The sequence below is a fragment of the Hypanus sabinus genome, chromosome X1, assembly GCF_030144855.1.
Source record: "Hypanus sabinus isolate sHypSab1 chromosome X1, sHypSab1.hap1, whole genome shotgun sequence".
Classification (NCBI taxonomy): Eukaryota; Metazoa; Chordata; class Chondrichthyes; order Myliobatiformes; family Dasyatidae; genus Hypanus; species Hypanus sabinus.
This window is the reverse complement of record NC_082738.1, coordinates 9320199-9345730: the sequence shown is the minus strand read 5'-3', so window position 1 is coordinate 9345730 and position 25532 is coordinate 9320199. Positions and strand designations below refer to the sequence as shown.

The window sequence follows — 25532 nt, the reverse complement described above, 5'->3', positions numbered from 1 at the left end:
GGAAACACGTACAAACTGTGGTCAAATCAACACATACAAACAAGCTGGATGAACTCAGCAGGTCGGGCAGCATCCGTTGAAAGGAGCAGTCAACGTTTCGGGCCGAGACCCTTTGTCAGGACTGAAGAAGGAGGGGGCAGGGGCCCCATAAAGAAGGTTGGGGGCAGGTGAAGGACCAATCAGAGGAAAGATCAAGGGGTGGGGGAGGGGATAGGCAGGAAAGGTGAAGAAGGAATGTAAGGGGAAAGCACTATGGGTAGTAGAAGAAGGCAGAGTCATGAGAGAGGTGATAGGCAGCTGAAAGAGGAGGCAAAGTGAAAGTGGGATGGGGGAAGGGAGAGGGAGGGAATTATCGGAAATTGGAGAATTTGATGTTCATACCAAGGGGCTAGAGACTATCCAGACGGTATATGAGGTGTTTCTCCTCCAACCATCATTGCAGTAGAGGAGGCCATGTATGGATATATTCGAATGGGAATGTGAAGCAGAGTTGAAGTGGGTGGCAACTGGTAATTCCCTCCCCCTCCCTTTCCTCCTTCCCACTTTCACTCTGCCTCATCCTCCAGCTGCCTATCACCTCTCTCATGATTCTGTCCTCTTCTACTACCCATAGTGCTTTCCCCTAACACTCCTTCTTCACCTCTCTGGCCTTTCCCCTCCCCCACCCCTTGATCTTTCCTCTGATTGGTTTTCCACCCTCCCCCCACCTTCCTTATGGGGCCCCTGCCCCCTCCTTCTTCAGTCCTGACGAAAGGTCTCGGTCCAAAACATTGACTGCTCATTTCAACGGATGCTGCCCAACCTGCTAAGTTCATCCAGCTTGTTTGTAAGAGAAAAGGAGGAACAGTCTGATGAAGGGGGAAGGGGAAGGGGTGTGCATTCCCCCCCATCCCTCAAGGACCTGACCTGATACTGTCCTCAATGGGCAGCGCTATCCTAAGTTGAGTACTAGGCCACACCCAACAATTTGAGAGAGCCAAGCACTAAGATAAGGCACTTGCCCTGGCCCAAAGGACAGCCATAAAAGCCAGTTTGGATTTTCTTTTGTAAAATTTCAGTTATATGTAGAAACATATGGAAAGAATTAACACACGAGTTTGAGTTTACATTTAAAAATGTGGATATACTGAGATTGACTTTTAGACTTTTTTTTTAAAGATTTTTTTTGTTTACTCATTCTAAATATTTATTTATTGAGATGAAGCACAGATTAGGCCCTTCTGGCCCTTTGAGCCAAGCCGTCAGCAACCTCCAATTTAAGCCTAGCCTAATCACAGGGTGATTTACAATTACCAATTAAACTACGAATGGTAGATCTCTGAACTGTGGGAAGAAACCAGAGCATCTGGAGGAAACAAATATGGTAACAGGGAGAATGTACAAACTCCTTACAGGCAGTAGCAGGAATTGAGCACAGGTCACTGGCACTGTAAAGCTTTATGCTAACCACTATGCTACCATGCTATAATAGTGACAACTATTATTGTTAATAGTTTTCAAATGTTACTATAAGATAGGACAGAAGTAATATTTAAGAACATTGGCAAACACTTCTGCAAGACAAGACTCTCGCATCTGTCAAAGATTTCAAGATAGCATTCATGAGTAGGTTGTTTGAGCTCTTCTCACAGTCTTCCTCAATGGTCATTTCAAATCATCTTCTCTATTTGGCACTTCATTTCTGGCTCTGCTCTTTGCAAAGTAACTTTATTTTAATGCAAGTTTCCTACCTTGTCCAAACCGGTTTTGACGAGAATCTATGTTTGTCTGCCTCCGATCTGATTGTTCTTCATTCCCACTGTCTAAAAAAGATAGTAGGATGTCAGTGCAGAAAAAAGCTTTGGTGTGTACTGCAAACAAGTTAAAAAGTATCAATAAGAACTAAGATCCAAATACTTAATTCAAATGCCAACTATTTATACAGTTAATTAAACAGTTTTCATAATTAGAATTAGTTATCTAAATCGGTATGCATTATTGAGATTAAGGTGTGCACTAAAAAACATGTCACCAGTATTCAAGAAGTCTTCAATCCATTAAACACCAATTTTTTTAAAAGTTGTCATTATACACACATTTTGCATTGCTTACTTTAAAGCACAGTTCTACCTTGGGGTACAATTAATCATCTTAACATGTTCAATGTTCATTTTAACAGGTGATCAGACTGGAGCAGTATATGTAAAACATTTAATTCAATGCCAATATAGTACAAGCATACACACAGGCGTTATCAAGCAGGTGTCTGCCAAAGAGTCAAAATATATTGTGTTTTTTATACACTTTGGATACAATGTCAGCAATATGTGACTGATACCTCAATGGATGTCACTATGACCATTTTTGGTGAGGCTAGTAGCCAGGAAGTTATCTGAGGCCTCAGTCGGCCCCATACATAAGCTTGGCATATTCACATAACAACAGGCACGAGACAATTTAGACAAATGCCAATGATATTAAACCTGATTCTGATTTAGTTTTCTAATGTATTGTGCTTCTAATGCCCGGTCTATTCTTATCTGCTTCCTATCGCTGTTCTCAGCCATTACTGTATTATGATTTTCTCATGACTGGAAAATTGCAAATGTTACTCCGCTATTTAAGAAGGGTGGGAGGCAGCAGAAAGGAAACTATAGACCTGTTAGCCTAACATCAGTGGTTGGGAAGTTGTTGGAATCCATTGTTAGGGTTGAGATTACAGAGTACCTGGAGGCACAAGATAAGATAGGCTAAAGCCAGCATGGTTTCCTGAAAGGAAAATCCTGCCTGATTATCCTACTGCAATTTTTTGAGGAAATTACAAGCAGGGTAGACAAAGGAGATGTGATGTATACTTGGATTTTCAGAAGGCCTTTGACAAGGTGCCGCACATGAGGCTGCTTAGCAAGATAAGAGCCCATGGAATTACAGGGGAGTTACTAGCATGGGTGGACCATTGGCAGATCGGCAGAAAACAGAGTGGGAATAAAGGGATCCTATTCTGGCTGGCTGTCGGTTACCAGTGGAGTTCCACAGGGGTTGGTATAGGGACCGCTGCTTTTTACAATGTATGTCAATGATTTCGACTATGGGATTAATGGATTTGTGGCTAAATTTGCCAATGATACAAAGATAGATGGAGGAGCAGGTAGTGTTGAGGAAACAGAGAGCCTTCAAAGAGGCTTAGGTAATTTAGGGGAATGGGCAAAGAAGTGGCAAATGAAATACAATGTTGGAAAGTGTATGGTCATGCACTTTGGTGGAAGAAATAAACAAGCAGACTATTATTCAGATGGGGAGAGAATTCAAAATGCAGAGCTGCAAAGGGACTTAGGAGCCCTTGTGCAGAATACCCTAACGGTTAACCTCCAGGTTGAGTTGGTGGTGAAGAAGGTGAATGCAATGTTGGCATTCATTTCTAGAGGTATAGAATATAAAAGCAGGGATGTGATGTTGAGGCTTTATAAGGCACTCATGAGACCACACTTGGAATATTGTGTACAGTTTTGGGCTTATTTTAGAAAGGATATACTGACTTTGGAGAGAGTTCAGAGAAGATCCACGAAAATAATTTCAGGAATGAAAGGGTAACCATATGAGGAACGTCTGGCAGCTCTTGAGCTGTATTCCCTGGAGTTTAGGAGAATGAGCAGGATCTCACAGAAACATTCTGCATGTTAAAAGGCCTGAACAGATTTTAATATGGCAAACACGAGGAAAGCTGCAGATGCAGTTAATTCAAGCAACACACACAAAATGCTGGTGGAATGCAGCAGGCCAGGCAGCATCTATAGGGAGAAGCACTGTCAGGACGAAGGGTCTCGGCCTGAAACATCAACAGCACTTCTCCCTATAGATGTGCTGCATTCCACCAGCATTTTGTGTGTGTTGTTTGATATGGCAAAGTTACTTCCCATGGTAGGGGAGTCTAAGACAAGAGGGCACGACTTCAGGATTGAAGGACGTCCATTTAGAAAAGAGATGCAGAGAAATTACTTCAGTCAGAGGGTGGTAAATCTGTGGAATTTGTTGCCATGAGCAACTGTGGAGGCCAAGTCATTGGGTGTGTTTAAGAGAGAGATAGACAGATTCTTGATTAGCGATGGCATCAAAGGGTGTGGGGAGAAGGCAGGGGAGTGGAAGAATTGGATCAGCCATGATTGAATGACAGAGCAGACTCGATGGGCCAAATAGCCTATTTCTGCTCCTATATCTTACAGTCTTATAGATGACTTACATCCGTTAATAGTCCTTGTCATCTTTGGTGCTTCCAGACTAAAGTTTCAATGCATCTTTCAAGATATTGCCGTAGATGCCTATTAACCAAGCACTTTCTCAATTGAATCAAAGTTCCCTACAGTGTCTATACATTTGGCCCAATTAACCCAGAATGACTCAAATCATATTTGTGGGGATTATATGCTCTCTTCAAAAAAATCACTATCACTTTTAGAACAATTTTTGCAATTTATCAAATTACTTAAGTACAAGATAGCATAGTAACAGAAGCCTAAATTCTGATTTGTGCTTCAGAGAAATGAACATGAACCCAATCATGGCAAATGGGGAACTTGAATTCAACAAATTTCACAATTCTGGACCTTTTTTTATATAACAGAACATATAATTATGGTGAAAATTCATCAGTACATGAGAGTAAAACAAAAAGGATACTCAAAGCCTGATCTTCTCTTCAATAACAGATCATTTACATTGGTGCCATTTTTCTGAACTATTCCAAATGGGATTCAATTCACTTAATATCCAAAAAATACATTGATCTCCATCTATAATATAATCAGTGACCAATCCATCACAGCCTCATAGAAACAGAATCCCAAAGATTCACTACCCACTGTGTACACAGATTTCTTCTCATCCCAGTCTCAAATGACCAGCCCCATATTAACAGATTTCTTCTCATCCCAGTCTCAAATGACCAGCCCCATATTTTGACTTCATAACACCTACTGTAGTTCCCCAGCCAGCGAATACCTCTTGCTATCATGTCAAGCCCTGTAAGAAATGTGTGCTTCAAAATCAGTCTTCGCTGCTTTTGTGAAGGAAATGTGTAATCCTTACCAAAGTCAAACTTATGGATGTCTGATTAAGTCTGTCTGATCCATTTTAATTGCCTCCTCAGTTCAGAAGCAATTAGAGATGGACAATAAATCCTGGTATTGACAACAACATCCACATTCTGTGAACATTTGGCTTTAAAATGTGATTTTGATTACTTGAAGCTTAGTTGTGAATTGTACATCCTTCAGGTTTCATCCTCTAACTGAATAAGAACTAGTCTGGTAATTTTCAAACTTTCCCTCCAATATAACACAAGCAAAAAATTGCCTAAAAAGTTACCACACTAAAAAATGTGAACAATAATTATACCTCAACGCTTTTTTGCTGATAGGGCAAAGGTCTTAGACAAGGACTGCAATATGGGCAGAAAAGGAAAAATATAACACACTTCAAAGGCAACAGGTGGAATTATAAATGTGCTACTTTCTTTTGGAGTTGTAGTATTTATGTACAAGAATCTGAGAGTTACAAATGTTCATGACAGAACAACATTGATACCAGTCCTGATGAAGAATCTTGGCCCAAATGTCGACTCTTTATTCCTCTCAATTAATGATTCATGACCTGCTGAGTTCTCCCAGCAGTTTGTGTGTATTGACATCAAATCAAGGTGTTGGCAATTTAAAACAGATTTTTTGTGTCAACTGCAAATTCCCTAATCATTCCACCTACATTCTCAACTAAGTCATTAGTATGAATGACGAAAAACATGACCCTGTACGGATTCCTGCGGCACACTACTGGTCACAGGACTCCAATCTGAAAAACAATTCTCCAGCACAATTCTCTCTCTGCCTCCTACAACCAAGCCTATTTTATATCCAATTGGCTAGTGCTAACACTGGATCCCATGTGTTTCAACCTAGTGGATTGGCCTACCATGCAGGACCCCTGTAAAAGTTCATGATAAAATTCACATAAACGATGCCCATTGTCCTGTCCTCATCAATCCTTTAGGACCCCTCTTTGAAAAAAACTAAACTAGATTCATGAAACATGATTTAAGACCACAAGATGGGGAACTCCAAGTGGCCACTCATTTTAATTCTACTTCCTATTACCATTCCGACATGTCAGTCCATGGCCTCCTCTACTGCCGCGAAGAGGCCACACTCAGGTTGGAGGAGAAACACCTTATATTCCATCTGGGTAGCCTCCAACCTGATGGCATGAACATCAATTTCTGGTAATTGCTCTTACACCATTCCCACTCTCAACTTATCTCCTTACCTGCCCATCACCTCCTTCTGGTGCTCCACCCAATTCCCTTTATTCCATGGCCTCTCCTATCAGATTCCCCCTTCTCCAGCCCTGTATCTCTTCCACCAATCGACTTCCCAGCTCTTTATTTCATCCCTCCACCTCCCAGTTTCATCTATCACCTACCAACTTGTGTTTTTTCCTCCTCTCCCCCCACATTCTTACTCTGACTTCCCATCTTTTTTCTCCAGTCCTGATAAAAGGTCTCGGCCCAAAACACTGACTGTTTACCATGGACGTATAGCTACCATAGAAAGTATTATTCTACTTGTGAACAAAATCAAATGATGGCCATCTGTGGAAATGGAACCCATTTGGTATGCAGAAACACCCTGCATCTCCTGTAAATGTTTGCTTCTAGTGGGTTAGTGTTAATTTATTTCAATACCACCACTAAAAAGTGTTTAATTCCCAGCTGAAAAATTAGTGATTCATGAGGGCAGGTTGCAAGTCTCCTGATGCAAATGAAGGAGCAAAGCAAAATTAATTTAAATATTAAGTTATTAATTTCTCTTGCACAGTGTGATTAAAATTTATTTTTCACATTGTTGGGATAACTTTCAAGACCAAAATGGAAACCAAAGGAATTTCAAATATACTTCTTATACCTGTTTCCAAGGTGAAGTCTTCAAAAATCAAAATGATCACAGCTTTAAATTTTTTTTTAATGTTGTGACAGTTGATCTTAACAGATAGTGTGCTCTGCCATCCAACGTGAAGCCATCAGTAACCACCCTCTCTCCTCTGTATTGCTTGTATGTTGTAGTGTACATCAAGCACCTTTGCTCCGTCCCCCACAACTGGCGTGAGTTAGCACCCATTTTAATTCTACTTCCAATTCCCATTCCAACATGTCAGTCTGTGGTCTCTTCTGCTGCCACGATGAAGCCACTCTCAGGTTGGAGCAGCAACGCCTCATGTTCCATCTGGGTAGCTTCCAATCTGATGACGTTAACATCTATTTCTGTAACTTTTAGTAATTTCACCCCACTCCTCTATTTTTTGATTCCCCATTCGAGCCCCCATCATACCCCTTACCTTCACCTCACCCAATATCCCAATGGTTAACAGAATCCCTGCTCCCTCAACACTACCTACCCCTCCACCTACCTTGGTATCATCTGCAAAATTAGCCACAAAGCCATCAATTCAACTAGGTTACACTGTTCAAGTGTTGGTTGTGGGTTAAATGTAGCTGGACACCTGAGGAATAGTACTGGTTTTCTTTTAATGGTGCCATGGAGTTTTCTTTTTAGATCCCCTGAGGTACAGATAACGCCCCAGTTTAAAACCTCTCTGAAGACGTGTGTGTGTGGTGTAAGTGCTCAAGTTTGAACCCAAAGCCTTTTGACTTGGAGACAATTTTGCTGCCTCTGAGCCACAGCTAACATAATGTGATTCACCATCTACCCAAGCTTATTTCTTGTTCTCACACAGATCCATCAATCAGAAGTGGAGACACCATCAGATTGTATTGCTCGAATCAAACCTCACACCGGACTGCTTCTTTTGGAGTTTGGTTAAGATAGAAAATCAATTTAATTTAGAAATGTAACTATAAGTACATCTACTAAGCTTATCAGATATATGTACTGTGAGAGATACTAGAGGCCAAGATGAATATAAATGATTAAAAGAACCCATTATCCAATTTTGCAAATGATTTTTCTCAAAAGCATATTCATCAGTGATTATAGAATTTTGAGGGAATCCTCATAACATAGAATGCTGTTTTCTGTGATTGTTGAAAAAGTCACTGAAAATTTTCTTTGAACAGAAACAAAGTTTTCTCAGGAATGGGAAAAAAATCTCTCTCTCAATACTGACCTTATTTTGAGTTTAGCATTTTTGGAATACTCTTCAGATTCTATACCTTCTAGAGCACACAAGTGACAGATTATAAATCATTCATTATTTTAGATTGACAGCACATTTCCAAAACTTCAAATGGTACCCAGAATGAAGAATCTTATTAAAATGGAGTTGGTTACCAAGGCTACACCATTCCCTCCAGAACCCTTTCAATTTGCAAAATGTATTTTTTTGTTTTGTTCATGGCTATCACACATTTTCATTCTATCATAATCAACATATTAAAATGAAAATGATTTTTAAATATTCCATTAAGGCAGTTTTGAAATTGTATTTAGAAAATTCCATTTGGAAATAATTATGCTTTCAAATTGCTTATGCAGGGTCACAGAATGTGCTAAATGAGAAAAAAACACAAAATGAAATTTTGGCTGAGAAGGCATCCTTCTCAATGAAGAAAAATGAAACTTGCAACATTAACTACATTTTAAAAATGGTACAACTACAGCTTCTCTATTTCAATTTGATTTATTTCCAATTACGCTTAAATCATAAATCAGATTTAAGGAAAAGCAACTTTCTGTACTCTAACAGTAATAGGATTATTTCTGAAATAGAAATTGTTTGTTTTCTCCACTCCTCTATTGTAATTTTCATCCTGAATAGATGGAGAACTTTTTCTCAGCTTTGGCACGTTAGCCTCATCTGAATCTGCATTACATCATCACCCTTATTTTTATTGCCACGACATTCTAATGGCAGATACAGAAAATCAATCAGATCATTGTTCAATTGTCATAATAATTGATAAATTGTGTATTGATAATGCATTTACAAGATACCAATAGACAAAAAAGTGCTTCTTTATTAGTATATTAGGTAGCAATTAACAATTACTAAGAAAACTGACAATTTATCTTCAATTCCTCAGATGCTTCTTCTATTTAAGTTCCCTTGTTTGCTTCAAAACATTTTTTTTTACATACAGGTTTCCCCCGCTATCCGAAGGTAGAGTGTTACTATGAAACAGTTCGTAAGCCAGAATGTCATAAAGTGAAGAAGCAATTTATTTATATGGGAAAAATTTGTGAGTGTTCCCAGACCCAAAAAATAACCTACCAAATCATGCCAAATAACACATAAAACCTAAAATAACAGTAACATATAGTAAAAGCAGGAATAATATGATAAATACACAGCTTATATAAAGTAAAAATACTTTACTGCAATCATTGCAGCACTGTCCACTGTAGCGAAAATCTCACGCAAGCACTCTCGGCAGAAACACTCGGCGCAAGCACTCTTGGCAGAAGCGCTCTCTCCAGTAACCTTTAAGTTATGAAGCTGCCAAATCATACCAAATAACATAAAAATACACAGCCTATATAAAGTAGAAATAATTTATGTACAGTGTAGTTTCACTTACTGGAATCGGGAAGACAGCGAGCACACTGATGATGGTGTGTTAGGCTGAGTTGTCGGAGGTTGGGGTGGTGGGAGGTAGAGGAGACTGGGGTGTCATCTCATCGTCGTCTGTTTCCATCAGGGTAGGCAGGTCACTTTCTATGTCTGCCTGCCTCGATGTCGAAGGTCGAGTTTCGTCATCTGCTGTGGCTGATGTGGAAGGCTTGAAAAACGACAGTATGCTTGACTGCTTAGCCTCGCGCATTTTTCTATCATACAGTTCTTTGTAAACACTTAAACCATCCTGCAAATATGCCCTAAACCTATGTACCCTTTCAAAATTAAAGTCATAGCTTTCTGCAATCATTGCAGCGTTGTCAATCGCAGCGAACATCTCACGCAATTGCTTTCCCGTTCAGTTCCTGGATGACTTCACTTTCGGGCTGTTTGCTACTGCGTTCAGTTTCGATTGTTATCCTTTCCTCTTGCAATTGCATCAGCTCTTCATCTGTCAGTTCTTAGCCATGGGATGCCAAAACCTCTTCAACATCATCTTCGTCAACTTCCACAAACCCAGCCTCCTTAGCCAAACTCACTATGTCCTTACTTCTTTCACCACGATCGAAACGCTTTATTATGTCTAGTTTTACACTAAGTGTAACACCTTTACTCGCTCTTTTAGGCTTTTCCGAAATCTTGTTAACGGATGCACAAAATATATCGACATAAAGCACAGATGCTCACAGGCACGTGTTTAAGCAATGCCGGCTAGAATGCAGTTCTGGGGGAGGAGCTTGGCTGCTCAGGGCGCGTGCTGCCTTTTATCGTAACAGTGAAAACACCTTCTGTTAACAAATAACAGGTAACTAATGTAGGTCTTTCATAACAGCAAAGTGTCATAAAGCGAACGTTCAAAAAACAGGGGACACCTGTACTTTCATTGGCCAGCTTTCTTCATTAGATCAAGTTTATTGTCATTTGCACAAGTACAGTGAGGCATGTGTACAATGAAAACCTCACTTGCAACAGCATCACAGGCACACAGACCAACATAGGCAACAGAATATCAACATACATAAAATTATACAACAAAGTGAAAAGTCAATGGTAGTGCAAGAGGTGGTCTATAGTGATCCATTGCTGAGATAGGGTTGCAAAGATTGGTTCAAGAAACTGTTGTAGTAACTGTTCCCAAACCTCATGCAGGACTTCAGGCTTCCAAACCTTCTGCCTGGGAGTAACAGCGAAACAGGGCAGGACCCAGACAGCAGGTATCCTTGATGTAAGATGCTGCCTTTCTGTTGATGCTGCCTGTGATGGAATGATGGAAAGAGCTGCATCCGCTACTCTCCTCAGCCCTTTGAGACCCTGTGTGTTGAAATTACTGTATGAGGCCATAATGCATCGTCAGGATGCTTTCAATAGTGTATCTGTAGAAGTTTGCAGAAAATTTAGCGCCAAGAAAGCAGAAGCACCTTTCATCTTATTAGCATAATTACAAACAGAGCTAATTAAAACATACAACTTCTGGCTGGGGGAGAACTCGATGATATATTAATGGGGTCTTGACAATGGTACACTATGCAATCGAAAACTTGATTCAGATAATGCAGTATTAATATTGTAAACAATCTAATGATGGCGGCGGTGCACATCGGCAACTCTCTGCGGGTTGCAGGAAATTGTTCCAGTTTTCCTCTTAAATTACTTTGTTTGAATTACTTTCACTGCCATCTACAGCATGTAAACTTACTCTTAACAATGGATTATAAAATTACATCAATGATCTTCAGATCTCACAATCGACGATTGAATGCGAAGCAGATGTTCCGGCACCTTTAGGGTCAATGCCACAGCCGGAAATGCAGGGGAGGCAGAATTCAAACCAGGCTGAAACCCAGAGAGATGAGGCCTCCTCTACCTAGCACTTTGTTGGTGAATGTGCAGTGCCTGGAAAATAAGACTGACGATCTCAGCACAAGGCTGCTGTAAAAGAGGCAGACGAGGCAGATCTCAATTGTTTGTTGTATTGAGACTTGGCTAACAGCAAACATGCCAGGTGCAGTTATCTGCCCAGAAAGTTTTACGATTTTCAGAATGGATTGAACCATGAACTCCAGTAAGGAAAAAGGTGGTGGCATTTGTTTTTTAGTTAATTCTCTTTGGTGTTTGGACATGGGGGTTATGTTCACCTCTTGTTTCCCTGACTTAGAACACCTATCGATGAAATTTAGACCATTCTATTTGCCTTGGGAATTCTCATCCGTGATCCTGACTGCAATTTATATACCACCAGCAGCCGATTATAAGCAAGCACTTGCAAAACTGCACAATGTCGTCTGCAGGCGAGAAAGAACCCATCCTGATGCATTTCAAGTTATAGTCGGTGACTTTAACAAGGAAGAAAAACCTGCCCTATTATTACCAGCACATAACCTGCTGCACCAGAGGTTCTAACGCACTAGACCACTGCTACACTATGATAAGGAATGCTTATCGTTCCTTCCTGAGACTGCATTTTGGCAAGTTGGATCATTTGGCTGTATTCGGACTACCTGCATACAGAACCTACGAAGCAAGGCTACAGAGATCAAGACAATTTAAGAGGTGGTTGCAGGAGGCAAAGGAATTGTTACAGGATTGGCTTGAGTCCGCAGAATGGGCCGTGTTCAAGCACTCATCTGAGGATCTAAATGACCACACCAGGGTCATAACAAACTTTATTAAAATAGCTGTAGATGAGTATGTCCCTATAAATTCATTCAGGGTTTACCCAAAACAGAAGCCCTAGATGAACAGTGAAATCCAGAACACGCTGAGAGCCAGATCAGAGGCATTCAAGTCCGGAGATGAAGAATGCTACAAGAGGTGCAGGTATGATCTCCAGAAAGCCATCTCTCAGGTAAAGAAGAGGTTCAGGACGAGATTGGAATCAACGAGGGATGCTTGACAGCTGGGGCAGGGTTTGAATGTCATGACCTCCTAACAAGGTTAAATCACACACACACAAAATCATTCAAAGACACCCCCAAAACTTCTTAAACTTTTTAAATAATTTCTTTTCTATACCTTGATTATATAACTTGAGTCCTTCCAGAACTAGTCAGTTTGACCAGTGAACCAGAAAATTAAGACTGGATGCAAGAGAAATATTTCCAGATTGCCATGTGCAACAAGCTGTGCAGCACACAATAGATACAATTATTAATGCACTTATAAATTGAAAAAAAAAATTGAATGGAAGTATCCAGCTGCTTTTCTTCTCATTTATTAAAAGTACGCACTTTGGCAAAATAGTGTTTGGTCATTGCCAATTCAGAATAGAAAAATGTTGTGAGGAGAGAGACTGAGAACAAGTAGAACCAGAAGTGAGATGAAATGCAGTGCATAAGCAAAGTGCTATCAGAGAAAGTACTGAGATCCAAAAAAAAGTGTGAAAACTTTATAGGAGACACCAGAGTGCAGAAAAGCAGTGGAAGTATGCAGAGAAACAGGCAAAGGGATGGAGAATGAATTTTAAGGGGTGCGTGGGGGAGGGGGAAGATAAGAGGGTAAAAAGCCCCATTAAAGGTTATAAGATCAGAAACTTTATGCAATCCCACCAATTTTTGAATTTAACTCAAAAGTTTTAGTTAACGATGAAGAAACCGCTAGCAAGAAGCAAGATGTGGTTTAGGTATATTAAATTTAATTCTAGGTACACAGCATTCAAAAACTCTTTAAAACTCACAAGAGAAACTATTACAGGAACAATGAAGCATCAGATGGGAATTCTGTAGTTGATCATCTTATCTGGCATGAAGTGACGCTGGCTAAACACAAATTATGCGTCAGAAAGCAGATTACCGACAAGTAATCTTGATGACACTGACAAGTTGATGGCACTGTCAGTAATATCCTCATATCACTTTGCTGATGAGCAAAGGTAGACAGCTTTGGAAATACGTACTTGGATTAGTGGACATAAATGGACCAGAAACAACGCTCTTGTTTGCTAGCACTGAAGTGAAAATTTTACTGACAATACCAGCCAGGATCAGTGATTATTTAATTGTGCATTTCTGAAAAGCATTCTACAAGTCTGAGGATCACTGATTGCATTTGTGTTTATAAGGACATTCAAATCTGCTTACATACAGTAGGTAACAAGCAGATCTTTCTCTAGGAGTATGCAAGTTACATTGGCAATACTTCCTGATAAGTTCAGTCCTCCAAGCAAGCTCCAAGAGGCAGGTTGTTGAGGACAAGCACTCCAAGGCAATTATTCTTATAAGGAGTTCAAAGAATGCAGTTCAGAACAGATATATTAAAAAAAGTCATCTGTTCATCAGGAATATCATTCTGCAAGCAGTCCATTGGAATGTCAAAAAAGTGCTTTGGATACTTTGATCCTTCCACAAATAACTTTAAAAATGCATAACAGTATCAAAATAGCAGTGGCTTTCTGGGTTCACAACAACATTGCACAGCATAGTTCAATAAAAAGGGAGCAGAAGACACAGATTCCACAGATAAGATGGCAATAGAGGATAATATATGCAGCCTCAAAGGAGCAATACAATGTTGCTTGAGACACAGATATGCAAGTTTCACTTAGCCTCTGCCAATACCACCAGATGAAACCTACACAACAATTGTGTGTCTTGTTCTTTTCATAAACACATCTTGTTAAATGCTTTTTGCTCTTCAAGCCATGGTATTTCCATTGCACACAAGATAAAAGTCCATTTGTCTTTCACAAGCATAAATATTAATATCCAGAAAATTGTGAGGAAAACAATTTTAAATGCACAAACAAAATGCTCACATACATATTTTGGAGTTACCAAGAAATTTTAGCCCGATATGATTTAACTTATGGTTCCATTCAGCAGAAGTGGAGATAGGCTACTCAGATTTGTGACCTGAAAATTGAAATACAGGCAGTCCCTGGGTTACGAACGAGTTCCGTTCCTGAGTCCGTCTTTAAGTCAGATTTGTACATAAATCGGAACAGGTACATCCGGCATTATTTAGCATCAGTTAGTCAAACGTTTGTCTTAGTATATAGTATATATTTTACCTTTCTATCCATATAAAACACATAAGAAACATACATATTTCAATAATTAAACCACTGTGTTGCTTAGTAATAATTGCAGCTTTCATTGGGGCAGGGTCTTCCACATGCTCCATTATTCTCACTTTAACCTTTACCCGTATCCTTTAAAGTTGTTCTGATCATTGACTGAAAGCTTTTCCAATGACCGATGGCATTTCACCTCTTTCCAATCGCTTTATTTCCACTTCATTTTCAATCGCGATCGTTTTCCGTCAATGGAACAGAAAACTGCGGGTTTTATGCTCTATCGCTGATCAGTGAACTGTCTGATTGGCCTATCAGAGTTCTCTTTAGGAACTAGTTGACTTGATCAGCATTTCTGATCTGGCTATTGTTCACGATCACAGTTAATAATAAAAAAATACATCAGCAGCCGTGGTCAGTGGGTCTTGTGCTGCTCCGGGTCCTAAACTCCACCCACACTGAGAAAGGTTAAATGGGACAAGTGGGGGCGGTGCTGACTGGAAAAGGGGGGGGGGGGGGTCACGGCGAATCTTGCTAAGAAATATTTAAGTCAAATACAAAGTTACACACTCAACACAGTGTTAACGGCAACAACTTAAAATGGTGGACAGCGTCGTGATCCAATTTTAAATGGTGGACAGCATTCCCCTCCCTCCGTTCAGAAGTACGAGTTGTCCGTAAGTTGGATGTTCGTAACTCGGGGACTGCCTGTATTCTTGGTTGATGCTTCCGAGCTTGAGCCAGAGACCAATTTAAATAAAATGGACACCCTCCAGATCCATAAGACCATAAGATTAAGGAGCAGAATTAGGCCTTTTGGCCTATCGAGTTTGCTCCACATTTCATCATGGCTGATCCTGATCCAATTTTCTTCTCGGCACCAATCTCCTGCCTTCTCCCTGTATCCATTCATGCCCTGACCAATCAAGATTCTATCAACCTCTGCCTTAAATATACATAAAAACTTAACCTTAAATATGCATAAAGACCAGCTGCCTGTGGCAAAGAATTCCACAGATTCACTACTAAAGAAACTCCTCCTCATCTCCATTCTAAAAGGACACTCCTCTATTCTGAGGCTGTCCCCTCTGGTCTTAGACTCCGCACAATAGGAAAAATCCTCTCCACATCTGCTCTATTGAGGCCCTTCACCATTTGATAGGTTTCAATGAGGTCACCCATCATTCTTCTGAATTCTATTGAATACAGGCCCAAAGCCATCAATCTTCATATGACAAGCCATTCAATCCTAGAATCATTCTCATGAACCTCCTTTGAACCCTCTACAATTTCAACACATCCTTTCTAAACTGCTCATAGTACTCCAAGTAAGGCCTCACTAGTGCTTTATAAAGTCTCAACATTACATCCTTGCTCTTACATATATTCTAGTTCTCTTGAAACGAATGCTAACATTGCACTTGCCTTTTTTACTACAGGCTCAATCTGCAAATTAACCTTTAGGGAATCCCAAGTCCCTTTGCACCTCACTTTGTTGTATTTTATCTCCATTTAGAAAATAGTCAACACTTTAATTTCTTCTACCAAGATATATGGCCATACACTTCCCGACACTGTATTCCATCTGCCATTTCTTTGCCCATTCTCCTAAGTCCTTCTGTATCCTCTCTACTTCCTCAAAATTACCTGCCCCTCCATCTATTTTCATACCGTCTGCAAACTTTGCGACAAAGCCATCAATTCCATCATCCAAATCATTGCTATATAACATAAAAAGAATTGGTTCCAACACAGAACCCTGTGGAACACCAGTAGTCACTGGCAGTCAACCAGAAAAGGCTCCCTTCATTCCCACTCTTTGCCTCCTGCCGATCAACCATTATCCATGCTAGAATCTTTCCTGTAATATCATGGGCTCATTGCTTGTTAAGCCCTCTCAAGTGTGGCACCTTGTCAAAGGCCTTCTGAAAATCCAAGTACACAACAACAACCAATTTTCCTTTGTCTATCCTGCTTGTTTATTTCTTCACAGAATTCCAACTCATTTGTCAGACAAGATTTTCCTTTGAGGAAACCATGCTGACTATGGCCTATTTTATCATTTGCCTCCAAGATCCCTGAGACCACATCCTTAATAATTGACCCCAACATCTTCCCAACCACTGAGGTCAGACTAACTGGCCTATAGTTTTCTTTCTTCTGCCTCTCTCCCTTCTTGAAGAGTGGAGTGACATATTCAATCTTCTGGAACCATTCCAGAATCTAGTGATTCTTGAAAGATCATTATTAGTGTCTCCACAAACTCTTCAGCAACCTCTTTCAGAAACCTGGGGTGTACACCATCAGGTCAAGGTGACTTATCTAACTTCAAACCTTTCAGTTTCCCAAGAACTTTCACTCTTGTAATGGTAAGTTCACACACTTCATGACTCCTGACACCTGGAACTTCCACCATACTACTAGTGTCTTCCACAGTGAATGCTGAGGCAAAATACTTATTCAGTTTGACCGCCATTTCATTGTCCCCCATCACAACTGCTCTAGCATCGTTTTCTAGTAGTTCAATATCCACTCTCACCCCTCTTTTACACTTTATGTATCTGAAGAAACTTTTGGTTTCCCCTTTAGTATTATTGGCTAGTTTACTTTTGTATTCTAGCTTTACCTTTAATAACTTATTTAGTTGCCTTCTATAGGTTTTTAAAAGTTTCCCAATCCTCTAACTTCCCATTAATTTTTGCTCTATTATATGCTCTCGCTTTGGTTTTTATATTGGGTTTGACTCATCTTATTAGCCACGGTCGTGTCATCTTTCCTTCAGAATATTTCTTCCTCTTTGGGATGAAAATATCCTGTGCCTTCTCAATTGCTTCCAGAAATTCCAGCAATTGCTGCTCTGCCATCATCCCTGCCAGTGTTCTTTTCCAATCAAATTTGGCCAATTCCTTTCTCATGCCTCTGTAATACCCCTTACTCCACCATAATACTGATAATTCGGCTTCTCCTTCTTAAATATCAGGGTGAATTTGATCATATTAGGCTCACTTTCCCCTAAGGGTTCTTTTAGCTTAAGCTCTCTAATCAATTCCAGTTCATTGCACAACATCCAATCCAGAATAGCTGATCCCCTAGTGGGCTCAATCAGAAGCAGCTCTAAAATGCCATCTCATAGGTACTCTAGAAATTCCTCCTCCTAGAATCCAACACTAACTCAAAGACCACATCCTTGCTATTGTTTGGGTGTCTATATACAACTCCCATCAGGGTCTTTTTATCTTGCAGTTCCGTAGCTCTATCCACAATGATTAAACACCTTCCGATGCAATGATTCTTTCTAATGATTTGTTTTAATTTTTACCAACAGAGTAACACTGCCTCCTCTGCCTTTCTGCCTGTCCTATTGATACAATGTGCATCCTGAAATGACCACATATATACTGCAACCATGCAAGGGCCAATTCAACCACTGTGCCCATTTCTGAGACCATTGAGATAAGGGGAGGGGAGGAATAGTCACGGAAAGATGACTAGACCTACAAGGTAAATGAGAGAATAATCATCATAGTTTTTTATTATTGAGTTCAACAAGGTAACGTAAATTCTGGTGTATAAGCTGAGAATCTGGCCCTAAATTTTGGTCCTAAAATTAGGGGGTCGGCTTATACAGAGGGTGCCAACTTTGGAAAAACGAATACACGGAAGGCAGGTCGTATTTATCGGCTGTTTTTGAGTCGAATTTGTTCCACTGTCGTCGCATGAATTCTTTGAATGATTTGTTTAAACTTATATCTAGTGGCTGGAGCACGGAGATCAAACCACCGGGGATGACTGCAATGTCCGTATTTTCAGCTTTCAATGCTGCTTTTGTCTCACCTGACAAGTGCATTTTGAACACGCCCCAGACAAGTAGCGACTTTTCCTTCCTGACACCTTCGGGACCTTGACTCCACACCTCTTTAACCCACTTCAAGCAACTCACATCGTCCATCCAGCAGCGTTCTTGAACATAAACAGTACCTCGCGGAAAATTTCTGAGGAACCTTTGTTTTTTGTCTCAACACAAGATCACCTCTATTCATAAATCGGGTGCACCAACTTCGTGTAGCTTTGAAATTTTCGCTGACCTCACGGTGTGTTTCGGCCCATTTCAACGCTTGAACTCGAATCATTTCTCTGGTAACAATGTATCCAGACGATCACTGGTAATTCACCCACTCTAAAACTTTTTCTTTCAGTTCTGGCCAATGGCATGTTTTCCCACAGTGTGTACGTTTTGTCTTTGGCATTTCCCTCAGCGTGTCCTCTGCCTTTCTCCACTCTCTCGTTTACACTAAACTTCTTAGCAGCTGCAGAATTATTCACTTCTTTAGCAAAATTAACAATCTTCAGCTTAAAGCCAGCATCATATAGTATTCATTTTAATCTTTTGTACATGGCAGTCGCAAACTCAATACTGAGTAGACGTACTGATCCCGCCACCCCGTGTTATGTTTTAACGAGATTACGATGGGCGCTAAATGGTTTCACGGGGGTTACAATTCTGAGGATTCTTTACCATTGGAGACCTAATCCAAAATTTCCCTCCCTGGTTTATTTATTAAGAATTCGCTCATAATGCTCTACAATGTGTAGGCCTGATTTTTTTTTTAGCAGGTACTGGTTCACAAAATTTCCCGGTTCCAGATCCGGCAAAGCTGAGAACGGCCTGTGAGATCTTGTGATCTTTTCTGGTTAAATCAGAAACATCTACTAAAGGGGTCGGCTTATACAAAGGTAACATGAAAAAGTCACTTTTTTAACCTTGAAAATGGGGGGTCGGCTTATACTCCGGAATATACAGTATAGATGTGTTCATCTTTCCCGATGTACATCTTTTACACCATTCATGGCAGTAAATCAAGAAGAAAAAGATCTGTTTACCTTGACAGCCACATCATTCATCTATTTGTCATGCTGACTACAGACAACTTCTTTCTTTTAGGGAAGATAATGTGCTTTTTTAAAGTGCAATATTTAAAACAATATTCAAAAGAGGCTTTCTGCAAACCTAGAGGTAATCTTGCCATGAAAGCTATTTTCATCATCTGTTTGCAGTGTAGATATGTATAAAGCCCAATGATGTTCAATATCAAAGATGAAATAGAACATATATGTGGTCATCATACACACTACACCTATTTTAAGGGGTATTTGAATCAAAACAGCAATTGAATATTACCCAAACTAAGTAAATCCTCTGCTAAAAAAAAATGGATTTCTTTCATCAATCAGTATTCCCCAATCCATTCTATCATGCACCTAATTCACCCACTCTCCACACATACACACAACAGAATTTCAGCATAAAGAATGAGCTGAAACAAGAGAAATTAAGAGAAAGAAATGCAGGACAGAAAATAAAGGCAAGTTTTTCCTGATGTTCTTTGAAAGCAATGTCAACATATTTTGTAACATGGAATCTAAAATCTATTTAGAAACATAGAAAGTAGGTGCAGGAGTAGGCCATTCGGCCCTTCGAGCCTGCACCGCCATTCAGTATGATCATGGCTGATCATCCAACTCAGAACCCTGTACCTGCTTTCTCTCCATACCCCCTGATCCCTTTAGCCACAAGGGCCATATCTAACTTCCTCTTAAATATAGCCAATGAACCGGCCTCAACTGTTTCCCTGTGGCAGAGAATTCCACAGATTCACCACTCTCTGTGTGAAGAAGTTTTTCCTCATCTCAGTCCTAACAGGCTTCCCCTTTAACCTTAAACTGTGAACCCTCGTTCTGGACTTCCCCAACATCAGAAACAATCTTCCTGCATCTAGCCTGTCCAATCCCTTTAGAATTTTATACGTTTCAATAAGATCCCCCCTCAATCTTCTAAATTCCAGTGAGTATAAGCCTAGTCGATCCAGTCTTTCTTCATATGAAAGTCCTGCCATCCCAGGAATCAATCTGGTGAACCTTCTCTGTACTCCCTCTATGGCAAGAATGTCTTTCCTCAGATTAGGGGACCAAAACTGCACACAATATTCTAGGTGCGGTCTCACCAAGGCCTTGTACAACTGCAGTAGAACCTCCCTGCTCCTGTACTCAAATTCTTTTGCTATGAATGCCAACATACCATTTGCCTTTTTCACTGCCTGCTGTACCTGCATGCCCACCTTCAATGACTGATGTACAATGACACCCAGGTCTCGTTGCATCTCCCCTTTTCCTAATCGGCCACCGTTCAGATAATAATCTGTTTTCCTGTTCTTGCAACCAAAGTGGATAACCTCACATTTATCCACATTAAATTGCATCTGCCATGAACTTGCCCACTCACCTAACCTATCCAAGTCACCCTGCATCCTCTTAGCATCCTCCTCACAGCTAACGCCGCCGCCCAGCTTCGTGTCATCCATAAACTTGGAGATGCTGCATTTAATCCCCTCGTCTAAATCATTAATATATATTGTAAACAACTGGGGTCCCAGCACTGAGCCTTGCGGTACCCCACTAGTCACTGCCTGCCATTTAACGCCATTTATGATACAGTGCTACAAATATGCCTACCGTGATAAGTAAGAAGCTGACTGTGAATGGTCTATTTTCACAAATTACCAGTACTAAAAATTAATAAATTCTTACAAAGATTGTAAATCAATTTTGCCACCTTGAAATTTGAAAAGGGTAAGCAAAAATCACATCTTTTATAAACCTACCAATTCCTATGTCTATTTTGACTATACCTCTTCCTACACTGTCTCCTGTAAAAATGTTATCCCCTTTTCTCAATTCCTTTGTCTTGACTGCATTTGTTCCTAGCATGAGGATTTCCTTTCCAGGACATCAGAGATGTCCTCCTTCTTTAAACGGGGTTTCCCTTCCTCCACCATTGATGCTGCCATCACCCACATAGAACATAGAATAGTACAGCACAATACAGGCCCTTCGGCCCACAATGTTGTGCCAACCCTCAAACCCTGCCTCCCATATAACCCCCCCCCCCACCTTAAATTCCTCCATATACCTGTCTAGTAGTCTCTTAAAGTTAGTGTATCTGCCTCCACCACTGACTCAGGCAGTGCATTCCACGCACCAACCACTCTCTGAGTGAAAAACCTTCCTCTAATATTTCCATCGCCTTACCTTAAAGCCATGTCCTCTTGTACTGAGCAGTGGTGCCCTGGGGAAGAGGCGCTGGCTGTCCACTCTGTCTATTCCTCTTAATATCTTGTACACCTCTAGCATGTCTCCTCTCAGCCTCCTTCTCTCCAAAGAGTAAAGCCCTAGCTCCCTTAATCTTTGATCATAATCCATACTCTCTAAACCAGACAGCATCCTGGTAAATTTCCTCTGTACCCTTTCCAATGCTTCCACATCCTTCCTATACTGAGGCGACCAGAACTGGACACAGTACTCCAAGTGTGGCCTAACTAGAGTTTTATAGAGCTGCATCATTACATCGAGTCTCTTAAACTCTATCCCTCGACTTATGAAAGCTAACACACCATAAGCTTTAACTACCCTATCTACCTGTGAGGCAACTTTCAGGGATCTGTGGACATGTACCCCCAGATCCCTCTGCTCCTCCACACTACAAAGTATCCTGCCATTTACTTTGCACTCTGCCTTTTGGAGTTTGTCTTTCTAAAGTGTACCACCTCACACTTCTCCAGGTTGAACTCCATCTGCCACTTCTCAGCCCACTTCTGCATCCTATCAATGTCTCTCTGTAATCTTCGACAATCCATTACACTATCTACACCACCACCAACCTTTGTGTCGTCTGCAAACTTGCCAACCAACCCATCTAACCCCACATCTTCTCCATTTCCAGAACATCCACACTCACCCCATCTTCCCGCCACCTTAACAGTCCTTACCTACCACCCCATGAGCCTCTGCATCCAATACAGCATTCTTTGCAACTTTCACCATCTCCAAAGGGATTCTACCACCAAACATACCTTTACCTCCCCTTTATCTCCACAGGGACTGCTTCCTCTATGAATCCCTTGTCCATTTGGGTCCCTCCTGGCAAGCGGCCAAAGTGCTACACTTGCCCCTTCACCTCCATTCAGGGCTCCAAACAGTCCTTCCAGGTGAAGCAACTCTTCACCTGCAAATCTGTTGTGGTCATGTATTGTATCCAGTGTTCTCGATATGGCATCACTCTGCATTGACGAGACCTATCATAAATTGGGGGATCACTTCGTCGACCACCTCCAATCCATCCATCAGAAGTGGAACTTCGCAGTGGCCAAACACTTTAATTCAGATTTCCATTCGAGGCCACCATCAGGGTGGAGGAGCAAAATCTCATATTCCATCAGGGTATCCTCAACCTGATGGCATATCGATTTTTCCTTCCCGAAAAAAAACTAGCCTTCTCTCTCCTCTTCCCCATTCTGGCCTCTTACCTCTTCTCACCTGCCTATCACCTCCCTCCAGTGACCCTCCTCCTTCCTTTTCTACAATGGTCCCCTCCTTTCAGATTCCTGCCTCTCCAGCCCTTTACCTTTCCCACTCACCTGGATTCACTAATCACTTCCTAGCTAGCCTCCTTCCCCACCTCCCACATTTTTATTCTGACGTCTTCTCTTTCCTTTCCAGTCTTGATGAAGGGTCTCGGCCCAAAACTTCAACTGTACGTTCATTTCCATGGATGCTGCCTGACCTGCTGAGTTCCTCCAGCATTTTGTGTATAAAGTAAAAACCATTAAGAGTTTGTCATTATTACAATCTAAACTTACATTTGTATGCATTGAAATAGAAAAATCAGAAAGATTCCTGCAATTTGCAATAAAAGCTAATTTTCCATTATTTTAAGCCTTAGATTAGTTCTGTAGTTGCTGTAGGGAAAATTAAACTGTATGTTCATAATACTTCAGTACTTTGTAAAACAATGCACATGATTAAAATATAAGCCACTGATTCTTTCATGTACCCTGACTAAGAATTAAGCCGTGGGTACTGCACAGATTATACTAAATTGATGTCTTTGAGTCAGGACAGAATCATGGACTCTGCATATAATTAACAATGGATGCATAAATTAAATCAAATTAAACTATTTAAAAACAAATCATAACACATGAATTATTTCTGTTATTTTTGAATCCTTTAAATCGGGCCACATTTGCCATGTGCTAAAATTAGACAAATTCTGAAAACTGGAGTCAATCCAGCAACCTATGTTAATATTTGGGAATGAAATGCTGCGTTAATGTAATCATAAGATCTGGACACCTTTATTTGGAAACTTGTCAAATATGTATTTTTGTTAGGTATCTTACACATGCCTAACACATATTCTAAACCTTGGATTAGAAGAGATAATGTAAGTTTAGTCAAAATGGGAAAGGAAGCTTATGTGAGGTTAGGAAGCTGAAATCAGACAACACCTTTCAGGAATATAAAAGAAGCAAGAGTGAAATTAAATGAGGCAATGAGGACTAAAAGGGGGCATGAAATACCCTTGACAAGTAAGAATAACATCCTGGCTGGTGGCGTAGTGGCATCAGCACCAGACTTTGGAGCGAAGGTTCCCGAGTTCAAATCCAGCCGGCTCCCTCCCTTGAACATTTTCCATCCGTGCTGGGTTGAGTGTTGAGCTAGCAACTCAGCCTCGTAAAAACAAGAAAGCCTGCTAAAGAAAACGCCGTAAAATGACAGCGTCCCCCATGACTACATTCGGAATTAAGGGCTTAAAAAAAAGTAAGAATAAGGGAAATCCCAAGACATTTTGTACAAATATTAGAAGCAAGAGGGTAGCTAGGGTGAGGATAGGAATGGATGATCCTCATCCATCCATTGGAATTTATGTGTGAAGTCTGAAGAAATGGGACAGATCCTCAATAAGTACTATGCATTGATACTCACCAAAGAGAAGGATATGGATTATGTCAAGATTAAGGAGGGGTATGTTGATATCCTAGGGCATGTCAATATTAAGGAGAAAATGACATTGGGCATCTTGAAAAAAAGTAAGATGGACAAGACTCCAGGGTCTGAAGGAATCTAGCTCTGGATATCAAGAGAAACAGACAAGGAAATTGCTGGGGCCTTGGCAAAGATCTTTGTAAACTTTTTTTGCCACAGGCTAGGTACCAGGAGATAGAGAATAACCAAAGTTCTCCTCTTGTTTAAGAAGGGCAAGTCAGGATAATCTAGGAAATGATAGCTGTTGATCCTCACATCAATGGTAGGGAAATTATTGTTGAAGGTTCTTCTAGATATGATCAACTCATATCTGAAAAAGAATAGATTTGGCAGGGACATTCAGTGTGGTTTTCTGCAGAGAAAATCCTGTATTACAAATATGATTGTGTTTTTTCAGAAAGTGCTGTTTCTGTGGACTTGAGTAAAGCATTTGACAAGACTTGTCCAGAAGATTAAGTTACATGCGATCATCAGTCAGTTAGCAAATTGGATGTAAAGCTGACTTGGTCATAAAGGACATAAGGAAATGGTGGAGGAACTCAGCAGGTCAGGCAGATCTGAGGAGGAATTGAACAGTCAAGACCCTTCATCTGGATATGGAGACACATGCACACACAAACACACAGCCGTGTGTTATTTGTAAGATATATTTAAGGATTTGGATGTAAGTGTAGTTGGTATGATTACTAAGTTTGCAGACGGCATGAAAATGGGTGTAATTGTAGATTGTGTGATAGAAGATTGTGAAAGGATACAAAAGGGTATCAATCAGTTGAAAAGATGGGCAGAGAAATGGCTAGACTAGAGTGAAGTGATACATTTTGGGAGGTTAAATACAGGAAGACAGTATAGAGTTATTGACAAGAACCTTCAAAGCACTGAAGTATCAAGTGATCATAGGGTAGAAATCCACGGCTCCTGAAAGTGGCAAACCAAGTGGACAGGGTGGTAAAGAAGGTGTACAACATGCTTGCCTTCATTGGTCAGTAGAAAGGTTAGGAAGTCACAATGTTGCTGTATATACATTTAGAGTGCTGTGGAGAGAGAA

General features: G+C 40.5%; 1 protein-coding gene across 3 annotated transcripts in view; it reads right to left on the bottom strand.

Moving 5' to 3' along the window:
* The window catches only part of LOC132384559 (protein TANC2-like), a 764460-nt gene that overhangs the window by 459792 nt on the left and 279136 nt on the right, over positions 1-25532 (bottom strand). For all 3 annotated transcript variants that reach the window (XM_059955744.1, XM_059955745.1, XM_059955743.1), the window contains one exon: positions 1731-1802. In XM_059955744.1, coding sequence (XP_059811727.1) covers positions 1731-1802 — 72 coding nt within the window. The remainder of the gene's footprint in view (positions 1-1730; positions 1803-25532) is intronic.